The following is a 25176-nucleotide window of genomic DNA, read 5'->3' as shown; positions in this document are numbered from 1 at the left end:
ACATGCCTGGAGGAATGACTTTAAAGGGATCAGATCAGGACTGTTAAACTTGAGGTGCCCTTGAGGGGAGATGCCACAAAGGTAGTTGAATATATAGGCCTGGCATTTAGGATAAAGGTCTGGGCTGGAGAAGCTGCGAGAGGTGAGTAGATGGCAACAGTTCAAACTAGAAGACTGGACAAAGTCACCAAGAGCAGGAGCATAGACGAGAAGGAACAGTTCCGAGGCCCAAGCCACGGAACCAGCGTTAGGATGGTCATCCAACGTTAGGATGTCTGGGAGAAGGCGGCCCAGGAAAGGAGACTGAGGAGTGGACAGGAACAGGAAGGAGACTAAGAGTGTGATGTTCTGGAAGCCACATAAAGAAAGTGTGGGTGATCCAGTTGTGAAGCTATGTAAAATATTAAAAGAATGAACTGTGTCTACAACATGACAAGGAGAACTTGAGGAAAGCAGGTCCAGTGAAGTGGTACAAGCAACAGCTTAGTGGAGTGGGTTCAGCAAAGAACTGGTCCTACTGTGTAACACAGGGAACTATATTCAGTATCCTGTGATAAACCGTAATGGAAAAGAATATGAAAAAAATATATATATATATATGGATAACTGAGTCACTTTGCTGTACAGCAGAAATTAACACAACATTGTTAATCAACTGTATTTCAATAAATTTTTAAAAAAAAGAAGTGGGAGAGGGGCTGGGAACAGCAAATATGGACTTTCTGTTGTTTCTTTTGTTTGCTTTAAAATTTATTTATGTATTTATGACTGAGCGGGTCTTCATTGCTGCCTGGGGGCTTTCTCCAGTTGCAGCCATCCGGGCTCCTCTGGTTTCGGTGCACGGGCTTCTCGCTCTGGTGGCTTCTCTTGCTGCAGAGCGTGGCTCTAGGGCACAGCGGCTCAGTAGTTGCAGTGCATGGGCTCAGTTGCTCCGCAGCATGTGGGATCTTCCCGGACCAGGGATGGAACTCATATTCCCTACATTGGCAGGTGGATTCTTAACCACTGGACCACCAGGGAAGTCCTTGTTTACTTTTTAAGATAGGAGAAATAAAAGAATATTTATGCTAATGAAAAGATCTTTGCTTTTCCAGTGATGGACCTAACCTTCTCACTCACCTTCCCTTGCGCTTCAGATATGGATGTTTGCTGTTTCTTGGAACCCTCACTTTGAGGAATGTTAATAGGGAATCTGAACAGATAGAGAACTAGTTATCGTCACCACAATAACTAGCAAATTGCAAATTTCAGGATATGCAAGTTTTGCTTTACTATACCATGTGAAAATCAACTTGTTTCATATGTGGAATTCTCTTTCTCCAAACTTCCCACTACTTTGGAGGACATGACACATTTTAAATGTGGCTGAGAGTCCTTAGACTTGGTGGAATTGCACTTCTGTCATTTAGCTGCTGTTTAGATGGTTCTTCACACTTGTAATTAGGTGTTTAACCCAACCCCACAGTTCGCCTCCTTCCTCCATTTCTGGATGATGATGAGTTTCTTTTTTTTTTTGGCTGCATGGTGTCTTAGTTGCGGCCTGCAAGATCTCTCATCTTGGTTATGGCATGTGGGATCTTTAGTTGTGGCATGCAAACTCTCAGTGGCAGTGTGTGGCATCTTGTTCCCTGACCAGGAATCAAACCCGGGCCCCCTGCATTGGGAGCATGGAGTCTTAGCCATTAGACCACTAGGGAAGTCCCTGTTGATGAGTTCTCTAACAATTCTCCCATTTCAAAGGAAGGACAGTAACTCAAAAAGTCTTTAAAACTTAATGTGAATCAATTAGATTTCAATAAATCAATAACATTCCACCTCCAACCCCCCTAAAAAACCTAAATATGAATCGTGGCAGTAAGTCACAAGGTTGTTGACAAAGGCTTCTCCCACTCTGGGCACATGGCCAGAGAGCCACCCTTGGCTATGGTGATTTGCCCTTACCAGTGAAATGTAAGCTAAGTGATGTTTGTCCTTTCATAGTGGTTTTAAGACCACTGAGCAGTCTCCCACATCTTCTTGGCTGTCAGCAGCTATGGAAACAAGTGTTAAGATGAAGACTTAGAGGTTCCCTGGCAGCCCAGTGGTTAGGGCTCTACGATTCCACAGCAGGAGGGCTTGAGTTCGATCCCTGGTCGAGAAACTAAGATCCCACATGGTCTGTGGTTGTGGCTAGGGGAAAAAAAAAGATGAAACTTCTATCAGCCAGTATTTGAGTCATAATGATGAGCAGAGCCTCCTTGCTCATCCAGGATAGACAGCTAGTATGAAAATAAACTTTAGTTTCGTTAGTTTTATTTTGGGAAGGCAAAAACCTAATTCATCCTGACACAGTGCCTAAGGACAAAAATAAGCAGTGATGTACCAGTCTCCACGATAACCAGCAAACTGCAAATTTCAGGATATGCAAGTTCTGCTTTTCCATACCATGTGCAAAGAAAATCCAATAAATAACACAGGTAACACAACTTGACCTCACTGTCAGTTCTCCATTGAATCAAAAACTATTGAACCTCGAATGTTGTTTTTGAAATATTTCTCTCCTAACCAGGAAGGGCACTTTTCAGGAGACTTAGCTGGACTACCAGAAACGCAGTGTAGTGTATCTCCTATTGTGTTCTCTGGGTCGTCTGCATTAGCTCCTGTAAGAATGCTCACTCCAAATGCAGGCTCCCTGGTCTTGTCCTCCTAGATGAATACTGTGGTCCTTAACTCCTAGGAGGTTCTGTTATCTGGATCTTCATGGGTCTGTGTGCTCTGATACAAAATTTTATTTGGTCTTTGTCTTTGGTTCCTGCCAAAAGCTCCTAAAACTCTTGGAATTTTCCAAGTGATAGGGGGAGCTTTTGTTTTTCATGAGCCCCTTTGATCACACTTGAGTTTATGCTTATGAGATCACTATGGGTGGGGCCTCTAGATGGCCTCAGGGTGAAGCTGGTCACCATGAAGACCAAGTGGCCAGATGTCCTGCCAGACCTCCAGGCAGGGGTGGGGGAGGGAGCTGGAGGGGAAGGTCTATACCCTCTTCAGCAGTTGGGATTCAGAGAGCTCTGTGTTGGTGAGCACACTGAACCCTGGGAGGATGGCGTGCCCCTGCGTCCCTCAATTTCCTTGTCCTGTGCATTTCATCCACTTGGCTGTTCTGAAGCTATAGCTTTTCTTAAGAAATTGATTTATTTATCTTTGGTAGCACTGAGTCTTTGTTGCTGCACCTAGGAGACTGGGATTTACTGTCGTCGTGATGCACGGGCTTCTCATCGCAGTGGCTTCCCGTGTTGCAGAGCACAGGCTCCAGGCACACAGGCTTCAGCAGTTGCAGCACACGGGCTCAGTAGTTGTGGCATACAGGCTTAGTTGCTCCGAGGCATGTGGAATCTTCCTGGACGCAGGATTGAACTTGTGTCCCCTGCGTTCGTAGGCAGATTCCTATCCACAGTGCCACCGGGAAAACCCAAGCGATATCTTTTATGGTAAACCAGCAAATTGAAGTAAACTGTCTTCCCAAGTTCTGTGAGCTGTTCTCAGGAAACCACTGAAGGGAGGGGTAGGGAGTTGCGGGAACCCTCCAATTTTATGACCAGGTTGAACCTAAGGTAATCTGGGGACCTGATGCTTGTGACCAGCATAGGAAGTGAGGGCAGTTTTGTGGGACTGAGCCTTTAAGCTGGTGGAGTCTGGCAATAATGTTGGGTAGTGTCAGAATTGAACTGAATCGTAGGACACTCAGTTGGTGTCTGGAGAATCTGAGACTTGGTTGTTAGTGTTCCCAAACACCCTAGAAATATGCTATCGATGTAACACTGAAGTTCATTTTCAACATAATGTCTCATTGGGTTTACCTATGTTTCAGTATTAGAGAAGAAATGTTCTTTGAAGAGCCCAAAAAGAAAAAATCACAATTCTGCATAAAAGAATTTTATTTAGCGATCAGATCTCAATGAATAATGCCAGTCATTGCTTGATTCTGTTAAAATGTGCTATTAGATATACTCTTAAAAAGTGTACAGTGCATCACCAAAAGCTATTTAACTTGGATTGTGTAGAGTAAAAGAAAACTTCATAAATCTTTGTTCCTTGATAAAATTTTTAAAATACAAAAATGAAAAAAAACCTCCAAAGCAGTATTCAAAAATAACAAATGTCCCCTTGGACTATTTACAGTAAGATGCCTTTCTAATAGGAGAACACTCTTTTTCTCACATTTTACTTGGCTGTTAGAGGTATTCTCCCTCCCCCACCTCATGATTCCTTCCATCTATCTTGCAGGAAACGTCATCTTCTCTCTCATTCATCTTTGAGTCTTTCTCTGATACACCCTTTTCCTACTCTAAATTACCAGGAATTCTAGTCAGCAGACGTTGGTTGAGCACCTAATGTGTGCCAGGCACTGTGCTAAGAAGTGGGGATAAATACAGAAGTGAAAAGTCATTGAACCCCCTCCTCAAGAAGCTCAGAGTTTGTGTTGAATTAAAAAAGATTGTTCACATTATAGTCCTTGAAATCTCAAGTCCCTGCGAAGTGAATTTGGGGATTTCTTGAAACAAAGTGCACTCACAGCGTCAGCTTGGCCCACTCCAGGACATTTTGAATTTAGAATTCTGCTCATTTTTATGAAACACAGCCTCTGTAAAGCCCAGGCCTACAGTTTGAGTTCTAAACTCTTTGCAGGTGGAAACTGCATGCTGGGTTGTAGGGGACCAGCTGAACCAATTTGTTTTGGGGGGGAGGGTACCCTTCTAATTGGCTCCTACAAATTCTGAGTATGAAAAGCCCTTAACCTCCCCCACCCCAATACAAAATTTAAGCGATAGGTACGTTTGAGAAACTCCCCTCTTATTTGAACCTCCAACAAGATGCTCTAAAACTCCTATCTTTGACAAATGTCCAGAAGGAGTTCTTTTTATTACCTTTGTGCTTTTCTGTGAATATTTTCTTGGCTTCAAACATAAAATTGAGCCTACAGGTGACCTTCCCCTCCCCGCTTTATCATGGTTAAACCCCAGACAAGTTTAGTTCTTGCATTTGGTCTACATCCTCTTTATCCATGAGACCTCGAAAGACCCATGGTAGTTACTTACGAAAAAAAAAAAAAGGCAAATCATGAAGTAGAAAATAAAAACCAAACATAGCGTACTATAGAAGCAAAAACGAAACCACACCCTGGCTGCCCCCATCTCTCCATGCCTGGCAGACCTTGGTCCTGCAAATATTCACACTGGGGAATATTTCTCAGTCACAGGAAAGTCCAAATCACGTGGTGGACTTCCCTCTCACAGCTTATAGCGTCGAATCTGGTCAGCCAACCGCTGAACGACGATGAAGGGAGTTTCTTTGGGAAAGTTCCATCCTTGATCCCACATCGTCCACAGGTTACGAGGGGTCACATCTCTATACAGTGCCTGTCCAAGTAAATGATACTCGGTCCATTCAAGAGCCAGATTCACAATTTCCTCATGAGCTGGTTCCAAGCCCTTTGGATCTGAAGGCAACGTTGGGAGTTGGCATTGTTCCCACGTCACATTTGGCCTGCCCTACCCAAGGTAGGGTGATCACGGTGGCTGGAGTACATGAAGAGGACAATAAGGGTGTTGGGAGAGAGGGGAAAAGACGTGATCATGCACAAGCTTCTTGCTCTGTCGTGCATTATATTTTCAGTGTAACAGCATGTGTTTCGACACACAGGGCTTGTGCTTTTTTGTTAAATAACTCGCCCTGAAAAGCTCATTTGGCAAATGTGGCCACGAATGTGTGTGTGTGGTGTGTCACGAGGTTGTGTGTCAAGTCCTATGGGTGTGTCCTGGCCTCTCCCTCGATGCCACACCCACCTGCCCAGCAAGGAAAAGCTGAAGGGTTACACCTGGTCGGTTTGATATTCGGAAGCTTCAGACAGGCTTTCTGAGAAGCTTAGGAAGTTCTCCTGGTATTCGGAGCAAACAATCTCGTAGCGATAATGCCGGAACTCCACAGCAAATGTGCCAAAGTAAGACAGGAAGCACATGACCAGGCCCCACTGGACCCTGGCGGCGTACATGTGGATGCCTTGCGCCATGAGGATGAAGTCTGGGGAGAAGTGGTCAAGGAAAGTACCTCTGTCGGCCACGTTAAGGTTGGGCTCTTCTCTGGGCAGAGACAGGTTACAGGAAAGAGCCAAAGAACTTGCCAGGGCCAGCCGAACTCTATCTACATAAATAATACGAGGCCACGTCATGCAGCCCTTCCTTTGTGCCAGACATGCTTCTAGGTGCTTTCATGGAGCACCTAGCTTGATCCTCACAACATCCTATTGTCTTCAGTTTGTTTAAAATAGGGAGCACAGACTGATGAACCTATTTTCAGGGCAGCAGAGGAGACGCAGACATAGGGAACAGACTTGTGGACACAGCGGGGGAAGCGGAAGGAGAGGGTGGGACGAATGGAGAGAATAGCATGGAAACACCAACACCACCGTATGTAAAAGAAACAGCCAGTGGGAATTTGCTGTATGACTCAGGTAACTCAAACCGGAGCTCTGGGACAATCTCAAGGGGTGGGATGGGGTGGGAGGTGGGAGGGAGGTTCAAGAAGGAGGGGACATATGTATACCTATGGCTGATTCATGTTGATGTATGGCACAAACCAACATAATGTTGAAAGCAATTATAATTAATTCATTATCAATTAAAAATAAGTAATTAAAAAATTAGGGAGTACAGGGGCACGTGTGCATGCTCAGTTGCGTCCAACTCTTTGAGACCCCATGGACTGCAGCCCTCTGTCGCTCAGTCACATCTGACTCTGCGACTCCATGGACTGTAGTTTGCCAGGCTCCTTTGTCCATGGAATTTTCCAGGCAAGAATACTGGAGTGGGTTGCCATTTCCTACCCAAGTCTCCTGCACTGCAGGCAGATTCTTTACCTATTGAGCCATCAAGGAAGCCCTTAACATAAGGAAATGGAGGCCAAATGGGTAACACACGTATTAACTGGTGGAAATGGGGCTCAAACACAAGAACTCTGACTCCTTGCCCATGCATTTGACCACTATTCTCCATGGTGACCTAATAAACTGTGAGACTAGCTAAAGACTTATAATTCCAAAGTAATTCTTTGGCCAGAAAAATAATGTTATATTTTTAAAAGACACTGCAAATGACTATGGAACAATGTGTACTTACCAAATAGTGAACCACATCCATATAAGCTGTGTTTGTTTTTGCAATGTTACTAACAATGTTTAAGTGGCACTCCTTCCTCTCTCTAATTTTTATTATTGTTTTTCAGACAATATTATATAGGCTGGTTTCACTCCTGGTGTTGCATTTAAACTTGCGCCCAAATAAAAATAGGCAACTTAAGAAACCAACGGAACAGATGATATGTCTATGCATGAATATATATGAAGTATATGCATATATGTATACACACACACACACACACACACTTCAGGATATATAAAGGTAGGAGCTTGGAAGAAGAAAGGTTCACAATATTTTTGATTGCAGGAGTTTGCAACCCCAGGTCATGGACTGCTGCTGGTCCACAGCCTGTTAGGAACGGGGCTGCACAACAGAAGTGAGTGGCAGGCAAGGGAGTGAAGCGTCATCTTTGTTTACAGCTGCTCCCCATTGCTCTCATTACACCTGAGCTCCACCTCCTATCAGATCAGTGGAGGCGTTAGATTCTCATGAGAGCATGAACCCTATGGTGAACTGCCTGTCCAAAGCATCTAGGTTTGGCACTACTGATGAGAAACAACCTGAAACCATCAGCCTCTCCCCCACCACCCCAGTCCATGGAAAAACTGTCTTCCATGAAACGTCCCTGGTGCCAAAAAGGTTGGGGACCAATGCTCTAGGGAAAGGCTAAGAGGTCAAGGACTAAATAAAGTTATTTAGAAAGTCAGAAATGTTCCCTTAGAATTAGTTCTACATTCAGAACTTAGACTTAAAATCTTGGGTAATTTTTAGAGAGCAAAAAAGTACGTGAGAACTACTTCAGCTAAACTTTGTTCTCCTGACTAGACTTGGATCCATTCATCAGGGAACCAAGAAATGGTTCCAAGTCTTCAGAAATAACATGGATCAGAATTGTTTAGTATAAGCTCAAAATTAAAAATAATTCAAAACCTTCACATACTCTTCTGACTGACAGTTCAAAATATTGCCAAAACAATATTATTATTGCTTAATAGGGGAGGGATACATCTTCAGATCTCACACTGGCAGAATTCTGACCTGTTTACTCATAAAATAATTGTGACTTGTTTACTCAGATTACTAGTATTTCTCAGATTACTTGAATTTCAAGTCCTTTGATGTTCTCTATCTAATGTGACCATAGAACTTCAGAAAACCCCTAAAATGACTGAATGGCAGTTTGGAAAGGAAGAAGAAATAAACACCTCTAAATAATCCACTAACTAAAGAATGTCTTTGAAGACTAAATGTTTTCATATTTTAAAGCCACTCTAAGTAAAAGAACTGAGCCTGAGTTTAAAACAAACTGACACATTCCATGTGTGATCTTGGGTAACTAACCTCTGTTACTATTCTTGTTAAGTGAGGATTAAAAACGTAGACACATTTAAAGTTGCTTAGAATAATGTCTACCACATTATAAGTGCCCAATAAATACTGGCTATTCATGAAGACTGTAATAGTGTTAGTTTACAGTTTGCCATCTAGGAACCTTATTCCCTTCTTCTCCATGGTTTCCAGAGGACCTATTAGAGTGAACACTTAGGAATGATTGATCTGATTGGTGGGCTCGGAACCGGCCTGCTTCCACTGGGCTCTGCTATAGTAGGTGGGGTCGCTGTTCTCCACCCTAGACTAGTCCCTCTGCAATCTGTTTGGGGTTCAACTGAGTGAAGTGCTGTTCTCTGTCTTTCCCTGATTTCTCTACTTGTTACTGGGTGGATAAGTTGAATTCTAAGGTGTGAGAGAGGAGGCCTGCACAATTCTCCTTTCCAAGTTTACTAGGAATAAAGGCTGATTTCTTCACACCCATTTGGCTCCTTGTGACTGTTCTTCATTGGTTCAGACTCCAAGGGAGGAAGGGAAATAGCACATCAAAACCTCAAAATTATTTGTTTGGGACAACAGTGCATGCCGTGGTAATCTAGTTCTTGAATTTCTTTTCCAGAAAAGCTTACTTGTTTAGAAATGTATTTTTGTCTCTTGAAATTCATTTTTACAGTTTAATAAATTAAATGAAATAACAGAGCCATGATAAAGTCACAAATGAAAAAAATTGTCAAGATGGAAGAAATAAAGCACAATTCTCTCTTGGATTATGCATTCTGTCTATTTCACAAAAGGAAGCCTTATGTCATTTGTGATAAGGAGAATGCATGACACCATTCCTACAGATTGAAACAGTTTTGAGCAGGCAGTGCTTGTTTTATTTTTAGTTCTCCATCTCCTCTTTGGCACGAAAAGGAGGTCTGAGAGTTTTCAGTTTTTACTTTTACTTTTCGTTTTTTCTAACATTCTGAGATGATCTGACAGTATCCTAAGTAACTAAGAATGGCAGTGTTCTCATCTTCTACAAGGACAAGTCATCTGTGTTTTAATCTCACGGGCAGAGACCCTTTTCACACTCAAAGGATACAGAGGACCACGCAGAGAGTGATAGACGCTGAGAGAATAACTCGTGGAATTCCAACCTTCCGTCCTTCATTCTTGATGTTGACTTTGAGTGTCAATGCTGCCTGAATCCAGCAGGTCAACGTGCCAAATCCAAAAGTCAAGGAAGTTCCGACATTATGGATTTCTTCATCATTTGTGAGCTAAGGGATGAACAGATAATGACCTGTGGAGGCCCGTTCAGAAAATACATACAGGCCAGTGGAACACATGAAGGAGAAAGAAATAGGTAAAGAGATGTTCTAAGAGTGGGCTAACAGATTGTAGAAAGAGCAATCTTTATCTCCACCAGCTCTTTGTGTCTATTCTCCATTGGTTTGAACTCTGAGGGAAAGAAGGGAAATGACTAGTACCCTCAAACCTCAAAACATTTGCTAAGATGAACCAATGAATGAACAAGCAGTGGTAATTTAGTTTTTGAATTTGTTTTCCATAAAAGCTTTGGAGAAAAGTAAAAGAAAAAAACAGGAAAGTTACCCATAAAAGGAGAAATGTCAAGTTTCTACAGACATAAACCCTGAACTCTGTTCTCCAGATTAAGAAATGAGACCAGAATCTGGCTGTGTATTTACTTATTGAGCATGGTCAGTTCTAAGCAGGTCAAGATTTCATTGGCCTGGACAACTAACAATGCTGGTTGTCATCTATTCTTACAGAATTGTCCATTTTCTGTAATATGGCCAATTATTGTTAAGGGGGTTGAACCCGTGACCCCTGCAGGGGAAGCATGGAGTTCTAACTACTGGACTGCCAGGAAATTCCCTTTTCTCTCCCATTATAGTAAGAAAAATACACTTATGAGCTTTTGCCATATCTGGAGACCCATTAAAAGGCAACAGTGTTTGAAGATTCCTGGTCAAGGCCTTCATACAGTTAATAGGTTAAAGGAGACCCATTTGGGTTGTTTCAGTTGGAAGTCAGAGATGTAAACTGCTCAAATCACTGCCCACTGATTTAAAAAATATACAGTAGTACAGTAGGATTTTTTTCTTCTTTGAAAAAAACCACCACCCCACAGGTCAAAACACATATTTTTAAAACATTTAAAATAATGATTCCCCAAGTCAAATTTTACTTCTAGAAAACTGGCTTTCCATGCTATACATAATCTGTTTATTTATTTTTTAAATCTAATTTTAAAAATAGATGGTATATTTAGTTACATGGGTCAAATTTAAAAAAATTATGAAATGAGTATAGGCAACTGCATTATTTGTTCCCTGTGTAATCTCTGTAGATACTCCAGAAAATGTTCTATGAGGAGCATGTAGTGTCATCATTGATGGTTTTGAATATTTGTGGTTCAATCAAACAATCCCATCAATGGGATTCTTTAGGGAACTTAAATGAAAGACAAAATGTCTACTCAGTAACTTCCATCCAAGACCCAGTTGAAAGAAATGATAGTTATTGAGCATTTTACAACATGCCAGCCCTTGTAGCACAGAAGCATAAGTGGAAGGAAGATTCCCACCAAAATCTCAATAAAAAATGCTCTGTGCCCTAACATTTTGGAGCTCAACAGATAAACTCTCAAATATTCTCCTGATAATTCATTGTCTAAGGCAATAGGTTCTAAGAATGCAGCTTTCTCATTATTGGGGTTGATATGGAATGAGGCCTTGGATAATTAGAGGAACTGGTGAGATTGCATGCCTGTCTTCAGACGACCCATTAAGTAAAAAAATACTGTACCAGGGGGTGTCCGGGGGAATGAGATACTAATTTAATGGATTATCAGCACTGAGGACTCAGGGCAAGAGTCAGTCTTAGAAAACCCACTACCCTATTTTCAGTGAGAACATTACGAAATGCTCACTGGAGTGCTGAGTGTCTGGAATGCCTTCACCATTTGGATTTCACCCAGTAGACAAGGGAGAAGTCTAGGATCAGCGTTTAATTGCAAGAAGGAGGTTTCTAGTAGCAGTATTTAGCAGAGGCTGGAGGATGCTGGGGAGGAAATGGAGGCAGGGAAAACAGACAACCACTGCAACAGTGCAGTGGTCTCCATGACTTAAAACTGAAGTCAAGAGTTGGTGCTGACAAGGGAAATGATGCTTAAATGACCTTGGGTGTGTGTGTCAGTCGCTCAGTCGTGTACGCCTCTTTGCGATCCCATGGACTGTAGCCAGCCAGGTGCCTCTGTCCATGGGATTTTCCAGGGAAGGATACTGGAGTGAGTTGCCATTTCCTCCTCCAGTAATCCCTCCTCTAGGGATCATACCTGAGTCTCCTGCATTGCAGGCAGATTATTTACCACCTGAGCCACCAGGAAAGTCCCTAAATGACCTGGCACTTTTATATTTCTGGGAAGAAGAGTTAGGGTTAGTACATCTTTATACAAGTCACATTCTAAAGAAATTCTGATTTTCAAACTAACTCCCATGTGAGCCTGCTAATCTGAAACACAAGCTTTCATCCAATAAGGATGTTCAATGTTTAATTATAGAAAGGCAATGGTCCTATTAGTTTTCTAGAAAAATAGATTTGGATACAATTTATTATGAAAAAAGTGTACAGTACTTTGAAAGCCCTTGTAGAAAATACACAGCTATTTTAGTAGCTGTGTTTCCCAGTAGCTGTGCTATATGTCCAATTACAGTGAGGACTTTCCCATGTATGGATAAGGGAAGCCTGGCATGCTGCAGTCCATGGGCTTGCAAAGAGCTGGACACGATTGAGCGACTGAACTGACTGAGGTGAGGCTCAATGATCAGACAGGCTGACTGCTGGAGAACCTGTGCATATTAGGAACCACTGTTAGAATGTTTTTAAAAGTCCATGGAGAATTTTATGGGCCACATAGTGACTATACCTCACTGGCTGTGATAATCATATAGGTGAAGCATGAGATGGAGATGAAAAAGGCCAAATGAAGTACCTGAAAATTACCAAGTAAGGTCATTCCAAAGGAAGCCAGACAGAGAGCCACCAAGCCACTAATATTCAGCCACGGATTTAAAACCTTTGGTTTCAGTTGTATGAAGCGCAGAACAGCTACCACAAGAGCTGGGAATAAAACAAAATGTTATAATTGGAAAATTGAAATCACGCAGCCAGACTAGGAAATAGCACTCTAAAGCCACAATTGCAAAAGTAAACTTCTTGCCATCGTACATTTTTAAATCTCTGAAACGACAATTTTTAAAAGAAAACTTGCAGGCAATGTTTCTGATTATTGAGATGTTTTATTCTAGCTAACCCGGGGAAAGCAGAGAGGAACTGGAGCAGCAGTGTTACATGTTACTTGGGTGATGCAAGATGATAGACTGGTAATAGTATTGTTCCCAGAGTTTTCAAAAACAAGGTTAGCACAGGACAGACTGGCTTAGGAGAGCACTGCAGAGGCTTGGCACACGACAAATCAGATGCAGAGAGTCAGCCCATGGCACGAGAATTCACTGATTCAATCACCCTTTAATTGAGAACAGTGTTAGGACAGACGGGGCAAGAAAACGTGGGGAAGAAGACATGGTTATCAGTCTAGACAAACCTGCTGGTGCCTGTGCCAGAAATCATCCCTGGGTATGCGAAGGAAGATAAAGCACGTATACAAATCCCTTTGTTACTAGTTCACTCCCTCTCTCCTCTGATTCTACTTGGGGGTGTTCATTGTCAAAGGACAAAGATAGTTCATCTAAATTAGGGCACTAAGAAAATCATGGAATCTGTATTTTAACATAGCAGATCTGGGGGTTTGGTATGTATTAAAAATCATACTGTGATTATATTAAGAAAGCTCAGTTCTTCCAAATGATGTTAATTACTCATTTTGAAAGCCCACTCTTTTCAACCAAATTGTCATCGGAGAATCTGAAGAGAGAATGAAGGAAGTTACTTAGATTTCAAATCTGCCTTCTAATAGTGACCGTGAGGCTAGTCCATACTCAAGCCATTAATCTAAGAATCCCCTTTTATTAATTGCTTACTGCAGGGATATTTTCATATTTATACAAAAAGCTGGGAGAGCCTAGTCTACAAATGATTTTTAAAAAGCACTTGCAGTTAATATGTTATAGCTAATATAAGGAAAGGCAGTTACTACTTCCTAAGGCAATTTATTTTGACATTAAGGTTTAGCAGGGAAGATGATTAGGAATTCAGGAATTATCCTATTTATACAGCAATTCAGTAGGTAATTATTTGCTAAAAGTCTACCTTGATTACTGGCCAATATAGTAGCCATTAATAAGAAACCATCCACAAATTTGCATTTCTCAGGTCTGCCGAATTTAACAGTTTCAAGCTACGAAGTTAGTTCATTGAATTGACTTTCAGTTCCAAGTACCTCTGGTGAAAGAGTGGTATACAACTTGGATAACATTTGGATTTGGGAAGCAAAATAGAAATAAACCATAATTTATGAAATCGTAAATTGTTTGGCTCTGATTTAGCTTTTAGTATACTTAGCCCACGATTTATCATCAGATTAATAGATTATACTTTAGTTGATAATAGTGTTTTAACCTAATGGTTTGAGGGATCCAGTTAGGAGCTACAGTGGAATATTTTCAGAAGTCTATTAACAGTGACAACAGTTCTCCTTGTTGTTTAGTCGAATAGTTGTGTCCGACTCTTTTGTGACTGTAGTCCACCAGGCTCCTCTGTCCACATTAGGAGATGAAAAAATTTCTATTACTTTGGGGATGGAAATAGGAGGAAGAAGTGGGGAGAGGAGAAATTCACTACAAGCACCTCAACACAAAGTGATCTTCAGAAAAGGAAGCCATTAGATTTAGACCAGAAATCTCCACACAGGCCATCGGGGAGACACTTGCTAGTTACGTGTGTGTGGATATTAGTCAGGGCATAATGACAAAATCAATCCGAAAGGAAATCAGTCCTGAATAATCACTGGAAGGACTGATGCTGAAGCTGAAACTCCAATACTTTGGCCACCTGATGCGAAGAACTGACTCACTGGAAAAGACCCTGATGCTGGGAAAGATGGAAGGCAGGAGGGGAATGTGATGACAGAGGATGAGATGGTTGGATGGCATCACCAACTCGATGGACCTGAGTTTGAGCAAGCTCCCGGGAGTTGGTGATGGATAGGGAAGCCTGGCGTGCTGCACTCCATGGAGTCGCAAAGAGTCGGACACGACTGAGCGACTGAACTGAACTGAATGACAAAATACCGAGGCAAATATGACAAAATGCGTTTGAAATACATTTCAAATGTGCTTTTAAAAATGACTAGTGTGGGGTATGACTCTGGGAACTCTCTGGTTGTCATTCAGTTTGGAGGGCTAGGACGGTGCTGGAACTCTGGCCGAAGCCCTGACTCACACCGCTGAGGCAAACACCAAGATGGTTCTTCACGTTGGCCATCCACGTAGTTGGTGCCACTGTACTCCCAGGGACACAGTTACTGTCTCTCTTTGTGTTCCTCATTTCTCGCCAGTGAACTCTGGACATGTACCATCCCCCTGGCTCCAGTTATTCTAGCCTTCTCATTTGTAATCTGCATGGTAAATCATTTCATCAAGAACAGATAATGAAATTAAACAGGAAGCAGAAACCTTCCTGAAGACAGGAATCAACCCAAAATGCCTAACTTCCAGAATTGCATTCCAAACACCACATTTTGCCCTTTTCACCTATTAACTCCATTATAAATCAGCTGAGGGCTTCCCTGGTGGTCCAGTGGTTAAGAATACTCCTTGCACGCAAGGAATACCAATTTGATCCCTGGTCTGGGAAGATCCCACATGCCATGGGGCAACTGAGCCTCTGTGTCATAACTACTGAGCCTACATACTGCAACTCCTGAAGACCATGGACCTAGAATCTGTGCTCTGTAACAGAAGAAGCCACTGCAATGAGAAGCCCACCCACACGAGAGAGTAGCTCCTGCTCACTACAACTAGAGAAAAAGCCAGAGCAGCAACAAAGACCCAGCACAGGCAATAAATAAACAAATCTTTAAAAAAAAAAATCAACTGAGACAAGGCATACTTTCCTTTTAAAATAAGATCTAGTTGAAATCTTATGGTTGTGGAAATAATAAAGTTTCTGGTCTGTTAACAGTTTTATTAAAAGGTTTAAATGGAGGCAGATTCAGACTATCTGTTATGAAGTCCACTTACAACCAAGTAGTGATTTAATTATAGCTTCTTGAAAGGGTCTTCTGGGCAGTAGGGCAATTTCAAAGCTATCTTTACATGTGCAAACCAATTTTTACCACATTAACATTCTGTTCAACAGATCATTTTAAAGTTTCCTTAGATTTTTAAAATTTTACTTACAGTTTTAGAAAAGATTTAAAAAAACCCACCCATCTGTGGTTTTTGATACTTACAGCAGTTCTTTGCTATACATCTGCTATACAGATGCTCTTTTTAATTTATCTCTGTGTTAAAAAATACAAATATTAGAGAGTAATTGCCTATTTTCTTTGTTAAATTTTTTATTTTGAAGCTGATAGGGTTCTTCAAGTTCAAACCCAAAATAGCAGCTCTTCATTGCAGTTGTAGACTGGTGCCTGGCCAAATTCTTCTTCATTTTGTTTAGTTTTGCTGTTTATGCATCAATAATACCTATTTATGACAGCAGTAGAACACAACAATCAATATATTTTGGCTGAAGGAGGGAGAGAGGCTGCTGTTAGGTGACCAAAATCATTCAGCTATTAACTTTATCCTCACAACCTCTCCAGGGCAGAAATATTTCTATTAAGAAATGTGTCTTACAGCAAAAGAGATGCAGATGTAAAGAACTCTGTGGGAGAAGGCGAGGGTGGGATGATCTGAGAGAATAGCAGTGAAACATGTATATTGTCATATGTGAAATACATCACCAGTCCAGGTTCGATGCATGAGACAGGGTGCTCAGGGCTGGTGCACTCGGATGACCCTGAGGGATGGGATGGGGAGGAACGTGGGAGGGGGGTTCAGGATGGGGAACACATGTACACCCATGGGTGATTCATGTCAATGTATGGCAAAAACCACCACAATATTGTAAAGTAATTAGCCTCCAATTAAAATAAATACATTAATTTTTTAGAAAAGAAATGTATCTTAGATCATAAAAGTACAGATTTAGAACAAACAATATAAATAATTCTGTAAAGAAAATCACTGAGCAGTTATTTGATCTTTGATTCAGTTCAGTTCAGTTCAGTCTGTCAGTCGTGTCCGACTCTTTGTGACCCCATGAACCGCAGCACGCCAGGCCTCCCTGTCCATCACCAACTCCCGGAGTTCACTCAGACCCACATCCATCGAGTCAGTGATGCCATCCAGCCATCTCATCCTCTGTCGTCCCCTTCTCCTCCTGCCCTCAATCCCTCCCAGCATCAGAGTCTTTTCCAATGAGTCAACTCTTCGCATGAGGTGGCCAAAGTACTGGAGTTTCAACTTAAGCATCATTCCTTCCAAGGAAATCCCAGGGCTGATCTCCTTCAGAATGGACTGGTTGGATCTTTGATTAGTCCATCAAAAAAACACAAGATTTTTGCTAACTGATTTTAATAAATACCACACCAACGCATTTGTAGGTTGTAAATTATAATCTATATGGCTGCCAACAAGCAGTGACTTAGATGAGGTCTTTGTTGTTTCTTAGGGCTTTTTCCATGGCTCAGTAGTAAAGAATCTGCCTACCATGCAGGAGACACAGGAGTCACAGGTTGGATCCCTGGGTTAGGAAGACCTGCTGGAGGAGGAAATGGCAACCCACTCCAGTATTATTGCCTAGAAAATCCCATGGACAGAAGAGTCTGGCAGGCTACAGTCCATGGAGTCACAAAGAGTCAGACACAACTGAGTGAACACACAGCATGCAGGCTGTTTCTTATAGTTAGTTATGTCATCTGAAATGATAGTCTGAGATCTAAAAGGGACAGGCCTGGGGAGACAAAAGTGACCACAGTGTAAGGCAAGAATTATTAGGAAAATGATTCATTTTCACTCCTGGATAAGTAAATAATAGATGGTTCACTCTCACTGAACACTAATCTTACTCAGTTTTGTGTCTACCAGCTGGCACTAAAAGTGATGAGATATAATAAACACCGGATGCTGCAATACCTTAGAGCAAAAGCCAGTAAAAACCTAATTGCTTCTTGATGGAGCAGGGGAGGACTGGAGAATCAGATGCTGACAGATGTCATCTGCAAGAGGGGAACTTGTTCTCATGACTGTGTTTTTGGAACTGCTTTTATACTGAGTTAATCATCAGCTTTGTAAAGGGATAAATTTGTGGGCTGGGAAAACTGGCATATTTTAGATACTGCGCTAAGGACTATTGGGACATATCAATTTGTCTTAAGAATACAAAGGGTAACATGTGGCTTCTAACATGTTCACTGGTTTCTTTAAAGCCCCATGGCGGACAGACATCCTGTGACATTTCCTCGTAAGGGAAGTCTCCAGTGTGTTATGATTAAAAGAGGTAATGTTTGCAAAGCACTTAGCATTGTGCCTGGAATGTTAAGGGACTGTCATTAATTACTGTTATTGCTGTGCTCCGTGGGGATGATGGTATGAGTTGGTACCAACCTGCCTACGTGGTGTGATTGCTGATGGACTGGGAAAGGTCTCTGATCCTGCAAGTCCAGAGTCATTCTTGGGACTTTGTGTTCTATTAGATGCAAATATCTCCTTAGAGGTCATTTATGCCTTAGTATGAGTACATTTATTACATCTTTTCAGAAGAGTGGTATGAAGAGTAGGAAAAAAGAGTGAGTACTGAGTTCCTATGCAGGAGACGCAGGTTCAATCCTTGAGTCACATAGATCCCTTGGAGAAGGGAATGGCAACCCACTCTAGTATTCTTGCCTGGAAAATTCCATGGACAGAGGAGCCTGGCTGGTTACAGTCCATGGGATCTCAAAGAGCTGGACACAACTGAATGACTAACACGAAGACTGAAGGCAGTGAGGACAAAACCAGACTGCCCAGCGTTTCCCCTGGGGGCTCAAGGGAACATTCCCCATGTTTCTCTGCCTTCTGAACCAACTAAGATTCTGCCTGTGGTGCAGGTTGGACCAACCATCTCTCTTGATTTTCCAGGGAATTTTATAGGTCTTCCCTTTTCCTACAGCAAAAATTTAAAAAGAACATGTAAGAGCCAGAGAAATTTTTTAGGGGGAGGAGAGTTATAAATAGTTGAAATAACAGGCCACCTCTTTGGAGGACAGGTGCTACAAAGGTCAAATACTCCCTCAGTAATAAACATCATCATGAGCTCTCACTTGGAGTGAAAGTCTCAGTATCCAAAAGGACCATGTTCAGAAAACTGCTGTTGAAGGATTTAGCCATCACTGACTGGACCCAACAAAATACTAATGCTGATAATTGGTTGACTTTTTTCTTTTGTTGGGTGCACTGCATGGCATGTGGGATCTTAATTCGCAGACCCAGGATCAAACCCGTGCCCTCTGCATGGAAAGCATGGAGTCTTAACCACTGGACCACCAGGGAAGTCCCAACCTGTTGAAAGACACAGAGCAGTCCTTGGCCTGGAGGAGATGAGCTCCGCAATTTGAACTGTGGTGCTGGAGGAGACTCTTGAGAGTCCCTTGGACTGCAAGAAGATTAAACCATTTGGAAGGACTGATGCTGAAGCTGAAGCTCCAATACTTTGGCTACCTGACGGGAAGAGCCAACTCATTGGAAAAGACCCTGATGCTGGGAAAGATTGAGGGCAGGAGAAGGGGACGACAGAGGATGAGATGGTTGGATGGCATCACTGACTCGATGGACATGAGTTTGAACAAACTCTGGGAGATGGTGAAAGACAGGGAAGCCTGGTGTGCTGCAGTCCATGCGGTCACAAAGAGTCAGACATAGCTGAGCGACTGAACAACAATAAGGCTGATTTGGAGGAAGACAGAGAGTATGGCTGGTTCCCACAGCCCCCGGAGAGAAGCACTCACAGAACAAAGAGGACAGGATATTAAATGAGAGCTTTAGTCCCTAAAGGAAAAGGGAATTAGGGCCGGACATGAGTACAAAAGGTTTCTTTCTGTTTTTTATAAACCTGTGTTCCCATTTGCCAGCTTGATATGTGTACAGGAACAGGGGAGGGCATGACCCTAATGATAATGCCAACCTTTAGACTGAAAGATGATGTCTATACACATCAATATTTATCTCAGACCCTATGCATTTTTCATGCTTGCCCGTGAAAGAATATATAAAGCATTCTTTTTAAAGAAAACATATTGCACAATATTATAGTCTCATGCAGGATTTTTATGGCACATGAAATACATTATTTCATGCAGCAAAAGAAATAAAGTCAAGAATTTGCTATAATGATTGAAGATGGTAAAGGGAAAAGAAAACGGAAGGTAAGCAGGTGAAAGGGATTTATGAAAAAAAAGGACCCTCAAAACAAAAAAAGCCCTCTTTAGCATACTGACATGATATGACACTAAATTATCCACTAAGCCCACCATACTTTTGATATGAGTTTTTGGAGAATTTAAAATAAAAAAGAAATATCCCAAAGCACGTAAAGCATTCTTCATGTTCTTCTTACCTAGGAATGCTGCCATGTTCATAACTTGACTAAACACACAGCTTGCAGGAGGTTCATCACCTGCAATACTTGAAAAATATGAAATGTTTTATTATTTCTATAGTAAAATCTATGACTGTTTGCAATAGACTGAATGTCTATGTCCCCTCAAAATTCATATGCTGAAATCCTAACATCCCACGTGATGGTATTAGGAGGCGGGGCCTTTGGGAGGTGATTAAGTGATGAAAGTAGAGCCCCAGTGAATGGGGTTAGTGCCCTTATAAAAGGGCCCCAGGGAGCTCTCTAGTCCTCTTTCCGCCATGTGTGGACACAATGAGAACGCAGCAGGCTGAAACCGGAAGAGGTTCTCATCAGACCCTGACCACGCTGGCACCCTGATCTTGGACTTCCGCCTGCAGAGATGTGAGAAATAGATTTCTGATGTTTGTAAGCCACCCAGTCTAGGCTACTTTGTCCTAATAGTCAGAACTAATACACCCTGCTAACGTTGCCTAAGATACAGCAGATCAGAAGAGAATGATCAAGTTACCTTATATATGGTGCATGCTTCACACCAGGTTTCCTGGATGACAGAAAAAACCCAGAAGCTCAGGTTAACACACAGTTACTTTTGCATAGTTTAACTTTACCAGTGGCAAAGTTTTGCTAAATCTACTGATGAACAAAGAGTTACCCAGAGATAAACTTTACCTTTCAGCTGAATTTAATGGGAAAATTTTGTCATCTTCCACAGCTATGAAGTATCTATGAAGAAAAAACAATAAACTTTATAAAGCAAAGAAATTTAAAAAAAGAATTATCTGTTTCCCAATATTACTGGACTAACCACATTAAATCATATTTGCTTGTTTAACAGTCATCGAGAATAAGGACGTCCATATATTCGATAACGTTAAACAAGCAAATGTTCGAATATACGTATGTATGTGTGCTCAGTTGAGTCCGACTCTTTGTGACTCCATGGACTGTAGTCCGCCAGGCTCCTCTGTCCATGAAGTTTTCCAGGCAAGAATACTGGAGAGGGTTGCCATTTCCTTCTCCAGGGAATCTCCTCCACCCAGGGACTGAACCCTCCTTTCTTGAGTCTTCTGCATTGGCAGGCAGATTTTTTACCACTGCATCACCTGCTGCTGCTGCTGCTGCTGCTGCTAAGTTGCTTCAGTCGTGTCCGACTCTGTGCAACCCTAGAGACAGCAGCCCAACCAGGCTCTCCCGTCCCTGGGATTCTCCAGGCAAGAACCCTGGAGTGGGTTGCCATTTCCTTCTCCAATGCATGAAAGTGAAAAGTGAAAGTGAAGTAGCTCAGTCATGTCCAACTCTTAGCGACCCCATGGACTGCAGCCCACCAGGCTCCTCCGTCCATGGGATTTTCCAGGCAAGAGTCCTGGAGTGGGGTGCCATCGCCTTCTCCGACTGCATCACCTGGGAAGCCCAAATCTGTAGCACGTTAGCGTCAAATTAGCAAATCTTGCAAATAGTGAGTCCATATCACCAGTATGCAATATATGCTTTGCAAAATTTATTACTCATACTTATTGTTTACTTTGGGTGATAGAACAAAGACAGGGAAATGGGGACTTCAGCAAGGTTGAGTTAGCCAACATTATTTTAAAGTATTTACAAATACATTCACGAGAATATGACATATACAGTTGTCCATCTGTATTTGCAGGGGACTGGTTCCAGGAGAAGCAGTGGATACCAGAATCTGTGGATTCTCACATCCTGTAGTCAGCTCCACATCCTCAAACTCAACCAACCATGGACCACATAGTACTGTAGTATTTATTGAAAAAAAAAATCCACGTATAAGTGGACTCTCACAGTTCAAAGTACTGCTGGTCAAGGGTCACCTGTACTCTCTGCACATCCTCCTGTACACTTTCATTTCTAAGTTATTGATGACACTAAATACAATAGTTGTAAAGATAAAGTAAAATGCTATATAAGTAGTTGCCAGTGAGCAGCATATTCAAGTTTTGCTTTTTGGAACTTTCTGGAATTTTTTTTTCCTGAATATTTTTGATTAGGAGTTGGTTGACTTTGAGGGTGTGGAGCCTGCAGACACAGAAAAGGGGGGCTGTACTATCAAGACTTTACTTTTTTATCTACATTACACCTGAATCCTTACATAAGAGAATACTCACACTATCCACAACCCAGCAGATGTAAACACGGTAAAAACAAGAGGTAAAAACATCCATACACTGCATTTCTTCCCATCCATGCCTGATGCCTGTGCCCCTGAAATAAAATCAACAAGTGTTAATAACTAAGGCAAAACTTGGTCTCACCCTTTCAAGATAGAAAGGAAGCTTACTTTAATGAAAAAAAAAAAAACAAAAGCATAGTTTATGAAACAAAGATTCAAATGAGTATCATTACTGTCAACTACACATGCAGGAAATCCCTTGAGCAAGTAACATGTTAGACTGTTTTCTATCATTACCTTAAATATTCCAAAATTTTAGTTGAGAATTGATGGAAAATTTCTCCTAAAGATGTGCATCCTTATACAAGCATCAGTGTATTCAAGAAAGGACCAAAGAGTTTGGGTTAGGACTTTCAGGAGAAAATCTAGATACCAAAGGCATACAACCTACTTGTAGTGCTATTAATATTACTTAACATAGTTTTCTTTTTTAAAATGTTTATGTATTTATTTGGATGTGCTAGGTCTCAGTTGTGGCATGTATGGTCTTTGATCTTCCTTGCAGCATGTGGGATCTTTAGTTGAGTTATGCAGACACTTAGCTGCAGAAGGTAGGATCGAGTTCCCTGAGCAGGGATTGAACCCTGGCCCTCTGCATGGAGAGCATGGGGTCTTAGCCACTGGATGACCAGGGAAGTCCCTAACATAGTTTTCTAGTAATCTGACATTTTGAAACTATCTACATTCATCATCTTTTTATTTATTTATTGGCTGCATGGCATGTGGGATCTTAGTTCCCTGACCAGGGATCAAACCCATGCCCCCTTCATCAGAAGTGCAGAGTCTCAACCACCAGACCACCAGTAAGTCCTAGTACTATTATTAATACTTATGGATTTATAGATCTGTGGACCTGGCTTGTACATATTTCTGCAACTTGGCAGACAAGAGTGTGAGAAATGGTTACTAAACAAATCAGCAGCACAGAAAGGAATGACAAATGCTTTGCAAATCTGGACTTTCCTCCTGACATGTTATTGAGCAACCATCTCAGAAGACTCTGGAGACGAATGCTCTAGAAAACAATGTGTTGTGGATAACTTTCAATTTGCTTCAACCAACACAATGAAAAAGAATACAGATGTCAGGCATTTTGGATATTGTATTTTAAAGGAAAAATATGTGAACAAAAAATTCTCCACAAAAATGAAATGAAAACCAGAAGCTTCAGATACATCTGTGAAAAGTTATTGGTATAGAACAGAAAGAAGTAACTAATTATCAGTTTCCTTCTTTGCCCAAAGCTATCAGATGAAATTGATTTGAGACACTGGATGCCAACAATCCTTAAGGCAAAAAGGAAAGCTTGTTCCAAGCAACTAAAATGTCCTAAGTGACCTCCACAGGTGACCTGACAAACAGGATAATGTGATTAAATGCACCTCTAACAGTGGCTATTATTTTTGTTTGGCAAGGAAGGATATGTTCACAGGGAGCTAAAAGCTCTGAAAGCAGGTCCCTTGTTTGAACTAGAAGAAAGTAATGGAAATTTCAACAACCATCATTTCGCCTGCTTTAGCAACACTGTACAGAAGACATGATGACAACTAAAAGTCTCCCAGTAGTAAGAGTGGATGGCTCAGACAATAAGGAATCCACCTGCAATGCGGGAGACCCAGGTTCAATCCCTGGATTGGGAAGATCCCCTGGAGAAGGTAGTGGCTACCCACTCTAGTATTCTTGCCTGGGAATTCCCAAGGACAGAGGAGCCTGGCTGGCTACAGCCCACGGGGTCGCAAAGGGTCAGACACGACCGAGCAACTAACACTTTCACAAGGAAATATCACTGCTCATTATTAATATTTCGGGTTTTATAATTAACCACAAAAAGTTACTTACTGGGTTTGAACCAGTGCTGCCACATTTCTGATACCTCCATGATACCTGCTTTCATGTGCTGAGATTACCTGGCTCTTCCGAGTGTTGAAAACAGAGAGAGAACATAGACTTCCCTTCCAGGCTGCTAACCTGCGAGGACTCAGATCTTAGTTCTCAGAACTGACCTACCTGATTCGGTACGTCTTTCACACTAAGGCACAGACAGTTGGACCTAACACTGTGTCAGTGAACAATCATGCTGTTGTCTGAACATCTATCTGAGTAGGGGTGTTAAATAAATTATAGAATCTAGAAGTTGAAACACATTAGAGCCACTTTCAATCAATTTAATTCAATCGAATCCAATCCAAACCCGTATATAACTATTGACAACCTACTTGTGACAGGTACTATAACAGGTGGTGGAAATACTCTGATGAATACAACTATTTATGGGTAGTAGTCTGTGTAATATATAAAAGCTGTTCTATGAGCCAGTGGTGCTATCCGGTTAATGTGAAAAATGAAGAACATTTTAAACATTCACAATACAGTTTTTCAGTATCCATTCATTAATTTATGTACAGAATATTGTGGGCTCATAATAAAGCTACAAATAATGCTAACAAAAATAATTCCACCAGTACTCAAAATGCAGAGGGAGTACAGAAAATAAGGATGTTAATTGAGCATGTAAACCCATTTTTCTGGAGCTGCCCCTGAAATAGGGTGCTCCGTCAGGATAAGTAGAGCTGAAATGGTTACACCAGAGTAACAGGTAGGAGACCTAGTTCTCAACCTTAGCTTTGCCAATAACTGATGCTGTCAGCCTGGGACAGTTCCTTAAATCAGTAACACCATCTCTCCATCTTGAAGACTGAATTCTGAGGCCCTACAGGGGGGTGGAATACCTTGGAAGTTAACCCAAGTTCAGTATCTTATATTTTTACAGTAACAGAATTCTCCAGTATACCCAGAATTATCAGCCATAGAAGAACGCATGCCTATTAACCATTTTTAAAATGGACT

At 41.6% G+C, this 25176-nt stretch overlaps 1 protein-coding gene across 10 annotated transcripts in view; it reads right to left on the bottom strand.

The window, feature by feature from the left end:
- Positions 1-728: 728 nt before the first annotated feature.
- TMEM150C (transmembrane protein 150C) overlaps positions 729-25176 on the bottom strand; it is a 115266-nt gene continuing 90818 nt past the window's right edge. For 5 of the 10 annotated variants that reach the window (XM_086405124.1, XM_086405126.1, XM_086405125.1 and 2 more), the window contains 7 exons: positions 22265-22361; positions 20808-20861; positions 20647-20679; positions 20115-20182; positions 12505-12632; positions 9589-9766; positions 3897-6057 (listed from right to left, as the gene is read on the bottom strand). In XM_086405124.1, the coding sequence (XP_086261250.1) occupies positions 5849-6057; positions 9589-9766; positions 12505-12632; positions 20115-20182; positions 20647-20679; positions 20808-20861; positions 22265-22344 (750 nt within the window). In that variant the 5' untranslated portion in view covers positions 22345-22361 and the 3' untranslated portion in view covers positions 3897-5848. Of the gene's footprint in view, positions 2170-3896; positions 6058-9588; positions 9767-12504; positions 12633-15322; positions 16479-20114; positions 20183-20646; positions 20680-20807; positions 20862-22264; positions 22362-25176 lie in introns of those variants that run through there. The other 5 variants (XM_086405129.1, XM_086405128.1, XM_086405131.1 and 2 more) reach the window with 3 other exon arrangements.

Source organism: Bos grunniens, chromosome 6 (genome assembly GCF_055505025.1).
Source record: "Bos grunniens cultivar Pamir isolate PY7600 chromosome 6, Bosgru_T2T1.0, whole genome shotgun sequence".
Taxonomy (NCBI): Eukaryota; Metazoa; Chordata; class Mammalia; order Artiodactyla; family Bovidae; genus Bos; species Bos grunniens.
The sequence above is the reverse complement of the archived record's forward strand: the minus strand, read 5'-3'. Positions and strand labels throughout refer to the sequence as shown.